We start from the raw sequence: 12944 nt of genomic DNA on the forward strand, positions 1-12944 counted from the left end.
GGTTTGTGTTTTCTGTGACAAACCACAACGCGCGTACGTTAACAGCCACTTAGATGGATCAAGAGAAATTCGCGTTCGGCCATTTCTGCCATCATCTTTCTGGCCCTGTTGCCAGAGGCACACAAGCAGTGCTCGTGTTCACAGACGCAGAGACACCTGCGACATCGCTTCTTTGCTCACAGGAGTAAACTGGAACAGCCTGCTCCACGGTTTTGTCCAACCTGAGAGCGTCTGAGCTCTATTTGTTTCTTGTCAGGCGTTCTGTCATTTACAAGGTGTTACAAATTACTTCAATTTCCACTCCGGTCCTTGGGTCCCGTGTGTGTATTTTAAAACAACTTATTTTCAATGTGATAAGGGTATCTAAAAACCCAGCTTTCACTCGCTATGCTAAAGATACGGCCACTGGGCTTAAATCACACAAAGAGAGAGGGAGAGTGAATATTGTTTCTCTTTCACACACACACACACACACACACTCAGTTTGATTATTTCAAATACATGCTGAGCCCTGTTTCCTGGATCAGCTATTCTCGATCTATCAACAGATGGAGAGACTTTTCATTACCCTTTGTGTCACCGACGTCCACCGCAGAGCCATTTGGTCTGGAAGCTTTAAAACATAAAACTCTTTGGGCAAGAGCCTGGCGGGCAGAGGGCCCGATGCACGAGGCAGTTCAGTCCAGAATGGGGGGAAACAACTGGCCAGGTCACAGTCACGCTCAAAGCCTGGAAAACACAGGGTCACTAGGAGGAGAGGGGGTGGCACGGAAAAGCAACTTGCCATCCACAATCAAGTAGCGTTTGCTCGGAGCCTCGTTCACAACTTTCCGCTGCGTGCGGGCACCCGGGAAGATCCGGATACTGGCGGCCAAATCCTTCCTGAGTCCCAGCCGGCCACTGAAACGAATGAAGCATCTAAGGCCTTTAGGACGGATGTACCTTACAGGGATTGTGTTGGCAACACCTGTCCAACAGGCGGAAACCCGGCCTGTGGCTAAACACAGCCCCCACTCGCAAGAAATGATTGTTGTAAACTTCTAAGTGCGTCAGTGTTCCCAAACCGTCTGATAATTTTTTACCAGCTCTTTAGCTGCATATGTATAGTAGTGCTGCTGTCTATTGCACTTGGACTTGTGGATAGTGAAGGGTAGGTCTGGAATGGCGGGTGAGTTCATTCATCAGATTTAATGCCAGGGAACAAAGTCTCTGTTTAACTTTTTATTCATCATGGCACAAGATAGAACATGAAGAAACACCACGGAAAATTTCATTGCCAACATGAAGATTAAGAGTAGCATGTTCCATAAAAAAAAAAAATTCCTTTTCTATAATACACATTCCCTTATGAAGTGAAAAAAAAAATCTCAGAAAATACTGAAGCGAATCGCCACCTGCTGGTCAAAAATGGTTTTGCGGTTGAAAAACTTCAAACTGAAGTGTGGCAGGAGCATTTTACAATACACACAAAATTCCTGAAGGAAACATTTCCTCAGCCTTTGGCACGACGTCAATACAAAGCTGTAGTTTTTTTTTTTTTCCAAACATGATTTACTTTACAAAGCACTGCGTATAATTTGGTTAATACTGATTATGGGGCAGAAGGAAAAACTGCGTTCTGTAATTTGAATACTCCATTTGGATTCTTAAACACTTTATAGTTGGATTCCAGTTTGTAGTTTTGGAAAATACATAAAAATTATACATTATAAATATATATTATATATGGTCTATATAAAACTGAATTTGATCTAAACTGGGAAGGACAACTTAATTATTCTTTCTTTGTTAGGCACGGCCTTTCTCTTGTTTGATTAACTGAAACCTTCCTAAACAGATTCTAAAAATATATTCCATAATGTATCAAATTTAATATTCTCCTTAAAACATATTCAATATGAAAAAGCATTCGGTGACTACATTTTTTTTGGTATCTCACTACTATATAAAAATATGGCTTGGCATATTCTGTTTTGTTTTGTTGTGTTAGCGTTTTTTCTTAGGCATTGAAGGAAGGGCTATCCCCAGTTAAAAAGCTATGGCAAAAGCACAGAAACCTGCTTGTGCATATTCTAGAACATTCTATGGAATCTCATTCCTTAGTATGCGTGAAGTGATTTAAAAAAAAAATGGTTCCTTCTGTTTCTGTGAATATATCATATATGATTATCATACATAATCTGTTACAGAATATACAACAGTCAGAACGGAAGTCACATAAATACAATTAAGCGATATCAAAGCAAGAGTTTTATCTTATACAGAGCCAAAGTGAGTAGTTTTTCGATTGGATGTTGCCATCCGGTTTTGTTTTTGTTTTCTCCTAAGGCTGGCTATGCAATAGAACTTTATTATCAATGGCAAGGGTAGTGCTCTCTATCTTTGAGTGAACTCGGTTTCTCCTGTGTTATTTTTTTAAAGTGTAAAAGAAGAAAAATAAGTAGAAGGTGTCCAATTGTCCCTACAATGATTTGATGTCCCTACTGAGCGAAAGAAGGCTGTTTGGGACGTGGGGGCACGAACTCGGGCGGGCTCAGACCAGCGTTTCCGGGAGGGCGTCGGGGTTGTCGGTGGACAAGAGCTCCCAGATTTGCCACCGCTCTCTCTGCCAGTCGAGCCAGTCGGGGTCGCCCAAAGTCTTGCTGTTCTGATCGCCGGCGGGACCGGAGTAGGCAGCGCTCGGGTTTTGCTCAGTGGCCCGAGGCTCTTCCGAAGCTGTTCTGGAACCTTCTTCGGGCCTCTGAGGCCTCCACAGCAGTGACTCGGCAGGCTGGCGGGCTGATGCCAGAGCCTGCTTCCCTGGACCAGGATAAGGAGGAGGAGGCCTCTTGTCACGCTTCTCGCCCTCTCGAGGTCTCTGGTGCCAGGGCTTGGCTCTGCTCTGCGGCCAGGCAGTGTCTAGCTCGCTCTGGGTGAGGTCTTCGGCACTGCCCAGAGTCAAATACCGCCCTGCCTTGGGCATGGCCTGCTCGGGTCTCCTGCCGCCGCCCTGGATGTGCGGCGTGCTGCAGACCCGCGACACGGGAGGGCAGGCCGTGCACTCTACCACGGTGGCCGTGGTCCGAGTCCTCCGAATGACCTGCCGGCCACATTCCAGTTCTGTGGGGCTCCCGTGCCACTGAGGCCAATTCGGGGACAGGTTCCCCTGAGAAAGGGAACATGGCCCCGGTCGCAGGGAGCTACTTTCAAAAATGTCTCCATAGGAACCTGGAGGCCAGAGAGAGGGGCAAGAGAGGGAATTAGTTTGCAGAATCCCCATTGGGAGGTCCCGTCATTTCCTTCCCACTGGCAGCTTCAAAACCCAAAAAAGCCCAGTTGGCTCTTAGCTGCCGCTGCCTCAAGTAAAATATTTCCTAGTAAAAGAAATGACACGTGACGTTTTGGTCACCAGCACAGTGCACATCGCAGCTCCAAAGACAGACGTTAGCTGTCAAACTAGATAGTCCTGGCCACTGATTTATTTCAGGAAAGGGCCCTTCCACGTGGCTATGAAAACTTTTCCGAGCGTGGAAGGTAAAGGAAGCGTTCTGTTCTTGTTCGGGGCAATTTGCAGTCCTGGGGAGACACAAATTCTAATGCTTTCGTGTTTCTATGATGTCAGTAAAAGCCATTGGAATAGATGAACTGAATCTAAACTGGCCCCGTGGGAAGGACTGGTTGACATTTCCCAGCCTGCCTTGCATTTAGGAGGGCCACATAACTGAGGCCTGGCCAGCCAGGGGGCAGAGATGTGACGTCAGCCATTTCTAGGCCTGGTCCAATAAAAACACACATGCCTGTGAGTCTTCCGGGCTCACCCCTTCCGCCCACTACTAGGCTGGGATGGAGACACCCCCGGGGAGCCACCGGCTGGGTGGGGCCCGAGCCCCTGAATGGCTGTGTGGACCAGAGCTCTCCCGCCCCTCCTCGCCCTGCACGATCCACACTGTGACGTGATGTGAGGGAGAGATCAACCTGTGACAGGTTAAGGCTCGAGGAAACTGAAGGGAGGGCAAAAGGCTGCATTTCGCGAACAAACGGGTTCTTGGCGCCTATGTCCCCAGACCGCCATCGCCCCGTTCTCTCATTTACTAAAAAGTAGGCGGGGAAAGAGAAGGCGATCACTGGGGCAAGAGACAGCAGCGTTTACACAGGGACTGATCAGAGTTGAAATAGCACGGGGAAATGGAGCGGAACATCTGGGACTAGTTTATCCTTGAGGCAAAAGGTAGTAAAGCACCTCATAGGATACAACGGGATGTAGTTAGATAAAGGACCCGTTCGAAATTCAGCTGGATCAGATGCCACTAAATTATAGGTGCACTATAGACACACTCACATGTACACACACACACGCGCGCGCGTATTTGGAACAAAAAACCAAAACAGTTTACACACTTCATGCTGTGTATTAACATACGTTCCACATGGATGAAAGAATTAAGGGCTAAAATAATGAAATACTATGAAAGAGAAAAGCATATAAATGATTAACGCTTAAGTAAAGATCAGTTTTGTGGAAGAATTCACAAAAACAAAGAGCCATAGACTAGATTATGTAAAACGTAACAATTCCAGATATGCAAAGGGGGACAAAACTGTAAGGGATGAAAGAAATGCAAATGAGACTAATAAATACAACTGTGGTTTCGAATGAGCAAAAATGCAAACTGGCGACTGCACCTCTGGATGTTTGGGAAGGTTCTTAATTTTGACTCGCTGCCCTATTCTGGATTTATGACTTGCTTTCCCAAATTCTGTGAGTCTGTTCTTCATTGAAAATACAGAACAAAACGCGCAAGAAAGAAGTTCCTGACAGCATCACTTATTACAACAATAACCAAAAAATGGGTTGTAAACCAGGCGTATGCAGTCTGGAACACTACGTGGCCCTTCACAATAATAATGGCAAATAACTGGAAAATGGAAGTGAAACAGATAATATAAAGTTGCACAGACAGAATGATTGTAACTATGTTTAAAAACTCTTGCAAAGGGGGTGCCTGGGTGGCCGAGTCGGTTGAGCGTCGGACTTCAGCTCAGGCCATGATCTCACAGCTTGTGAGCTCGAGCCCCGCGTCGGGCTCTGTGCCGACAGCTCAGGACCTGGAGCCCGCTTCGGATTCTGTGTCTCCCTCTCTCTCTGCCCTTCCCCCATTCACACGCTGTCTCTCTGTGTCTCTCAAAAAGGAATAAACCTTAAAAAAATAATAAAAAACTCTTGCAAAGGAAATGAAATGAGATATAGTCAACGGTTGACATACCTTGGCAGAAAGGCTAAGTATAGCTTTATATGGTTTTCCCCCTATTTTCAGCATTTTCCAGATAACATCTGACAAGTACTTAATATGATAGTAGGAAAAAAAGTAAAGAAACTTAATTTAGAAAGCAAGTGCGATAAACAGCCTTTAAAAGATAGTATGTCACCTGTCATTCCCGGGTCTTTGGATCCACTTTTTAATGTTGAATGCCAAGTTCCCCAGATATTGAAAGGCTCCTCTGACATATCTAGGAAAAAGTGTAAAGAGAAAGGTATGTGACTCACAATGGAAATCGACAGACAAAAAGTCAATCAACAAACATTTTTGTAACATGGTACCACATTCAAGATCGTGCCGGATACAAGACAGAGCACGGTGCGTACCTGCCTTTCAGGAGGCTTAGTCCGTTGGGGATTTACCAAAAGGCTTTCTATATAATGGTCGTGGTATACAGAATAAGGGCCCCCAAAGATGTCTGCGTCATGATCCTCAGAACCTGTAAAGATGTCATACACCAAAGGGACTGCAGGTGTGATTAAATTATGAGTCTTGAGATGAGATGATGATCTGGATTAGCTGGACGGGTAGACCCGATGCGATCACAAGGGTCCTTATGAGGAGGAGGCAGAAAAGGTGCTATATTTTTGGAGGAAGGGCCACGAGCCAGAGAACACAGGTGGCCTCTCGGAGCCTGGAGCCTCCAGGAGTAACACAGCCCTGAGGACCCCTTTGGATTGGTGAAGTCCAGAAGTGTAAGATAATACACGTGTGTGTCGTTTTCAACCACTAACGTGTCATTTGCTAGAGCAGCGATGGGGAGTGAATACAATGGTGACGGATGACGACAGCTCTGACGGCAGTTACTGAGACGGAGGAACGGAAAATAGTCACCGTCCCTCTGCTGGTACTACCCTCCGCCATACCCCGCTGCTGACATCAACAGGTTCACCCCCTGCCTGTATTCATTCACAAGCTGGCAGAGGAAGGCACCGTATGGGGCGTTCTCTCCATCTCACAGTCCCCGCTACGACCCTGTGATGTGATCCTAATGAGTATTTTTCTTTTTGTAATATGAAATTTATCGTGAAATTGGTTTCCATACGACACCCAGCGCTCGTCCCAACAGGTGCCCCACAATGAGTATTTCTTGAAGCAAGTGTCTACCGGGTGCTTCCCTGGGGCAGCCGTTCGGATGCCTTGTGACCTTGTCGAGCGCTCACTGCGCGCCAGGTTCTGTGTTGAGGACTTTACGTGGGCGAGCGAATGAAACTCTGAGTTACTGCTCCTGTCTTTCTTAGTTTCCATACGAGGAGGGGAGGGGACTCCGAAAGGCTCCGTCTGTCCTGCAGGCTGCGCGTGGCAGAACAGGTTACCGACGCCAAGTCTCGTGCTCTGGTCATGGGATACCAACACGACTTGTTTCTAATTCCCTCGGGGCGGGGTTGTTTGCAGGGAGACAGTTACAGAGTGGACAGGATTGCTTAGCCCCCGCACCAGTGAGACCGGGGGCCGAATCCTTCTCTGCGCGGAGCGGTCCCGCATGCCGCGGGATGTTCAGCCCTGGGCTCTACAGTCTGGACACCAGTAGCAACCCCTCCCAAGTCGTGATAACCCCAAATGCCTACAGACATTGTCACCTGTCCCCCGGTGCGCAAAACTGAGGACCACAGTGCCAGAGTTTGCCAAGATAGCCAACAGACAGAAAGAACTAGTGAGTGCGTCAGTCTACCTGCTAACAAATCAGAACTTTCCTAGTGGGAAGTTGTCGAATAACATCTCTCTGAATCTGTATTTAGAAACCCGAATATGCTGGGCCTCTTACAACGGCCAGATTCTCTTCAGAGCACGTTCCTGTGTTGTTGTTGCAGAGAATGTTACGTATAGAAAATCTGTCACTGATTTAAAAGAGCAAATATTAGAGATCATTTATGTACGTCAGAAAGGGAATAGTAAATCTATGATGCATCGATATCATGGCCATGAAGAATGTGAGCAAAATGGAAAATGCTAAATGATATGATTTTAAGTGAGATACGCTTAATTCAAAAGGAGCTATACTTTGGAAAACAAAGCTGTAAAGTTAGGTATACATCTGGACAAGGACTATGAAAACTAAAGTTTTACATTTAAAAAATAAATTTTATGCTTGAAGGGAACATGGGTTACTGTTTTCTTTTAATTTTTATAATGTTTATTTATTTTTGAAGGAGAGAGAGACAGACTGTGAGCAGGAGAGGGGCAGAGAGAGAGGGGGACACAGAATCCGAAGTGGCTCCAGGCTCCGAGCTGTCAGCACAGAGCCCGACATGGGGCTCAGACCCACGAACCATGAGATCATGACCTGAGCCCAAGTCGGACGCTTCACCGACTGAGCCACCGGGCGCCCCAGGTTACTGTTTTCATTACAAATTTTCTCAATTATTTTTTGACATGATTATTTATAAAATAAAAATAAACATACTATGCTTTAAACACACACACACACACACACACAACAAACAAACAAACAAACAAAGCCCTTTCAGGGTGTTTCTGTGGATTAAATTATAAATGTAGGATAAAATGTGTCTTCCATTTATTACTCAGAGCGTCCTGCTGAGCCCTGGCACTGAGGGATTACTCTGTGGAGGAAAAGAACAGAAGCAAACATTCGGTGGTCAAATAAATTTGGGAAAAACTGTAAACCACACTCTCTTTTCCACTTTAAAGAGTCTGAGAAATTGTACAATAGAGAAACCATTAGCTCGGTTAGCCCAGCATTCCCCAAACATATTTGACCATGGAATGCTTATTTTGCCAAACAAATCTTCCTCTCCCACGGAGACCTCTTTGGCACACGACATCTCCTTATATAGTGGGTTCAGCTTCCTCTCTTTGTAAAAGTAACAGCAATAATCAGGTGACATCTTAGACATGCAGACATGCTCCCAAACTCAGTGGCGAGGACACATCAAGTCCCTCAGATGCTCGGGGGGAACAATCAGTGGGAGTATCGGGGGCTCTCTGGGCATGAGACTGCTTGCCGCATGCCGGGGTCTGCAGGGACCCTCCCAGACCAGGACTGGGCCCTCCATCCCCTCCTCTTCCCAGAGCCGGAACTCAGCCAATCCCACAGAAGTACAGGAACATGAAACAAGGAAGGGATGGAGAGAAGGTCCAAGTGCCCATGCCATGCCACGTGCCATCAGGGTCACCCATCTGGCCGGCGCCGGCCGGGTTCCAGTTACCTTTGCCAAGCCTTGGTCCAGGAGAACTCTCCCTTGATTTCGACGATGGCAAGTGGCTCACCAGCACGTACTGCTCCGGCCCTTTGTAAAGCTTCTCTGAGCCCCCCGGGGCCGCGTCCTCTTGCATAGCCAGCAAGGAGCGCTCGGACAGCACTGGGGAGTTGTTGTCATAAGGGGAGAGGTCTCCGCTGGAGGCCTTGTTGGAGTCGGTGGATGAGTGCCTTCCTCCCACAGAAAATGAAACTTCCGACCGCAGCATGTCAGGGCTTCTGGTGCAAGGAGACAATAGCAAGCGCGTGAGTGTGTTAACACTTAGTGACCAGATTCAAAAGATACGACCGTGACACAAATGACAGGAGGAGAACGCATGGATGGGCACAGGGGCCGAAACCAAAAGACAATTCGGAGCAGACACTTGTACAGCGATAATGTGAAAGCGTTTCCACGACACGGCCAGCAGAGGGCAGTGAAACCCAACAGTCGTTACAGGAACTGTCCGGGCCAGGGAGGCGGGACGATGAAACAGACATGGACCCCTGTGTTCTCCAGGGGGCATCGCTCAAATGCCTGTTGCATTAATCTCGCTGCCACTGGAAAATCAAAGTCTGATGCTATCTGTTAAGTAAGGAAAAACTGGCAGAGAACTCTGTGACGTTCCTTAATATCCTGAATTGAATAATTCACATAAAACGATGAAACTTTACGTGAAGTTCACGATGGCTTTATGGACAATGTTTCTTCCCCCACCCGAACACTCAGTGTGAGTAAATCCATCTTTCCTGTGACAGTGACGACAACGACGACGACGATGATGCTTCTGGTGGGAAGAATAGATTCACGTATGAAGAGGCGAAACATATGACAAATACATGACCGCCACTACAGTTCATGGGATTTTAACACTCCGAAAATGAGTCTACAAGGCACGAGTGCTTTTACAAATGGATGCGAAACATGCTAATCAGCATATCCATGATGTCTTATCGGTGCACAAGTTGTCACAGCAACAGAAATAACAGCGAACGTGTGAGAGGGGCAGGAAAATGAGACCGTCAAGAACATGAAGAGAGTGTTGGAAGTCTTACCTGGGAGCATCTGTATTTTCTACCTTCCTCAAAACAGTGGCCCTGACATCTTGAAGGGAAATGATGACAGATTAAAAGTTCCAGAACCTACTTCTGTCGCCCCCCTCAACCCCACTTTGCTCCTCTTTAACTAGCCTTTGCTTTCTTCTGGTTTAATTTTTGCAAAACAAATCCTTTGGGATCTTAAAGAAGGTAAACACACGCCCGAGCAATCTTTTCCTAACTTAAAGGGCTGTGTGCACGCAGGACGGAGGACGTGCCCTCATAGGGGGATCTAGCTCAGTCTCGGGTTTCCAGCCGGGGTTAGCGTCCAGGAGAAAAGCATCTCCGTATCTGTGACGTGCCTCGCCTGTCACTGACACGGCCAGGAGCTCGAGCACTTTTTGCTGAGGAAGTTTCTTATCCACATGGAATAAATCAGTCCTTTCCTTGCCTCCTCTTTAAACCGATGATAGATAATCTTATGGGAAAGAGCCAGAGGACAACCACGAGGATGATTTTCCAGAAACGTGAGGCCTCCAGTGAAATGAAGGAAAAATAAAGGAAACTTATTTTATTTCTGCTGGAAATGGGGGGCGGGGAAACTATTTAACCTCCATATCTAATGAGGCGGAATTCTCCCAAATTCTAGCAGGGGAAAAACAAAGCAAAACAAATGGACACTGCTGTGTCATCACGAATTTGACTCTGGCTGAGGAAACTTTACTATGAAAATGAGAAAAACTGAATGGGTTGAACATGGAGCTAAGCTCACAATCGGGGTTCTGACCAGGGCTAGAAATTAGAGTATGGGGCCAATTTCCGTTGTTTTCCCTGTTTAGTTGACAGCTTCCCCCGTCGTTAATGAAAATGTCTTAGGTCTCCTCGGCAAGAGTAAGTCAGCGAGGACTAAAGCCTGATCTTGTGGGGTGTTTGAAGAGAGCCCAGTGCATTCATTAGCCCAAACGCAATAACCATCAGGGCCACGAATGCTTTTTTGCCCCCTCACGTTGGGAGGAAAATGTTGGAACGGTGGCATTTTAGCTCATGGGGATCCCAACTATTCTGTCTCGCGTCTTGCTCATCTGTCTTAAAACACATAGAGAAGAGAATACATTCAGCCAGATATGATAAGCTGCAGATCCAGCCAACGGTTGCGTGCATAAAGAAAGGTGCCCTACGGGGGCGCCTGGGGGTGGCTCAGTCGGCTGAGCGTCACACTCCGGCTCAGGTCATGATCTCACGGTTGGTGAGTTCGGGACCCGCATCGGGCTCTGTGCGGACAGCTCAGAGCCTGGAGCCTGCTGTGGATTCTGTGTCTCCCTCTCTCTCTGCGCCTCCCCCAAGTGCGCTCTGTCTCTCTCTCTGCCTCTCAAAAATAAAGAAAAATAATTAAAAAAAAAAAAAAAAAAGAAAGGTGTCCTACGGAAGAAACGTAGCGGGTCTCAGCACTAGGAACATTTCGGTTTCCGCCCAGTGAGGAGGTTACTTTGGCCCTATGGAAGCATGCATCAAGTTGCCGTACCGAGGCCTGTGGTCACCTCTGTGTGTCCCCACCCCGGCCTCATCTTACCTTATGGCTCTTCCCATCGTTTTCCTCTCCCTAGCCTCTCAAATTACTCACTACAACGTTGTTCCACTTGCATAGTTTTGCAAGCTGCTGCAGTAAGCTCTTTGGGGACTGTACAGACGGGGAAATCACACTCACATTAATTATTGGGTGTACGGAAAAGGCTTCATGAGAACATTTCATTTGCTTAACCGAAACAGAATAAAACAGAGAACAGTGGTAACAATAACAAAAATAACCGAGCTGCCACACCGTTTCCCTTCCATTTTCATGGCTGTGATTGGAGCTGATGGAGGAGAGGTGAGAGAGGAGGAGGTGGAGGGCCACTGACCACTTCCTCTGTTCTTTGGGGAACATCACCCGGGAACTTGTTGGAAATGCGAGTTCTCAAGCCTCGCTCTGGACCTACTGTCTGGACTGGCTATAACATGGGAGGCCCCCGGTGAAAAAAAAATTAAGAATTTGCAGGTGGCGATAGCAGATCATCGAGCCAAGTGTGGGCCTCTTCTCAATGGAGGCCCTGTGCAGCTGCACAGGTTGCAGACTGTGAACTGGCTTTGCCTATTGAAAGGGCATCTGGGAGTGGGGCTAGCAAACTGTGTTTTAAAAAGCCCTTTAGGTATCTGTGATGCAGGGGCAAGTCTGAGAACCTCGAGGCCAAACTACCTTCCCTCCTTCATCCATAGATAGGACAGTGGGCTAAGGATCTGTTGGGTCAAATCAGGAAGGACAGCACAGAGAGTGGCCCAGACGTCAGCACTGGTTGGCCGAGGGGGTTAATGTGGCGGTCCTGACCTGGAGGTGGCTGGGGCCACAGCTGAATAAAGGGGGGGTGTGCCCCTCCTAGCCACTCGTCAACGGCATCCAGATAACCCAATGCGTTTGGGTTGCGGATCAGAATCGGTAAGGTGAGAGGGAGCGGGAGAAGCCAACCTGCCTTTCTCTGCTCTTCTGGTTCATTCTCCTAAGTCAAGCCACCAAAGTGACTACAGCCAGGGCCCCAATCAGGGGAGAAACTGAAGGAGGCAGCCAAAGCTAAACCCTGCAGGTAGAGACGCAAGCAGGTCTCACAGTGGACACAGGCTGTGAACCTGAGGGTGGCTGGGCTCACGGCCAGGGACACGAGCAGAACTGCACTCGTGCAAAGCGACCCCTTTGTAAAAGTGGGTGCTCACACAGGGTTCCCTGGGTGGCGGGCAGGGCACTAATCTCCTGCCAACGACTCTCCTAGAGGAAACGAGGAGGTCACACGTCTCTCTGGCAGTCGAGGCAGTAGGGCTTGAGGCCCTTCTAAAATGTATTTGAGAAACGGTATCCAGCATTATTAAACCACCAATAGTCAAATGCTGTGTTTACACTTGGGGTCAATGGCCCTCTTAAGTGTTTAAGGCGGTTTCCACCCATCACTTCGTTTTCTCAGCAGAGGTCAGTAAGGCAGTGGCCAAATGTGCCCAACAACCCACGTGCGAGGAGTGCCTTTGCACGTGGGAGTCCGCCAGTTGGTAAACGAAACAAAACCATTTTATTCGCTTCTCAGGACTCCCACGTACCGCACGGGCAGTGCAGAGGCTAAAAGAAACTTTGGTGTCATCCCATTGTTTTATCATCGAATCTACCTGGAAACAAATCTGGAACCCCCACCGCCATCGCCTTTGCTAACATTTGCCTCTAAGATGATTCAGGTCTATGGAGACAATTTTTTTAAGTTCAGTGCTGCAAGTGAAGGCAATTAAATTTTTGCATTTGTTTGTGTAAAATATTTCACCAGCGGTTCGCTAAGATGAGCGAATGGTTTCAAAGCGCGTAGCGGGCCCTCTGTGTCTTGGAATTGAGCGGACAGGTT

General features: G+C 47.5%; 1 protein-coding gene across 7 annotated transcripts in view; it reads right to left on the minus strand.

Moving 5' to 3' along the window:
- Positions 1 to 1206: 1206 nt before the first annotated feature.
- ARHGAP6 (Rho GTPase activating protein 6) overlaps positions 1207 to 12944 on the minus strand; it is a 454675-nt gene continuing 442937 nt past the window's right edge. For all 7 annotated transcript variants that reach the window (XM_058713350.1, XM_058713349.1, XM_058713353.1 and 4 more), the window contains 3 exons: positions 8468 to 8736; positions 5407 to 5487; positions 1207 to 3207 (listed from right to left, as the gene is read on the minus strand). In XM_058713350.1, coding sequence (XP_058569333.1) covers positions 2534 to 3207; positions 5407 to 5487; positions 8468 to 8736 — 1024 coding nt within the window. In that variant the 3' untranslated portion in view covers positions 1207 to 2533. The remainder of the gene's footprint in view (positions 3208 to 5406; positions 5488 to 8467; positions 8737 to 12944) is intronic.

This window comes from Neofelis nebulosa, chromosome X, assembly GCF_028018385.1.
Source record: "Neofelis nebulosa isolate mNeoNeb1 chromosome X, mNeoNeb1.pri, whole genome shotgun sequence".
In the NCBI taxonomy this organism is placed as follows: domain Eukaryota; kingdom Metazoa; phylum Chordata; class Mammalia; order Carnivora; family Felidae; genus Neofelis; species Neofelis nebulosa.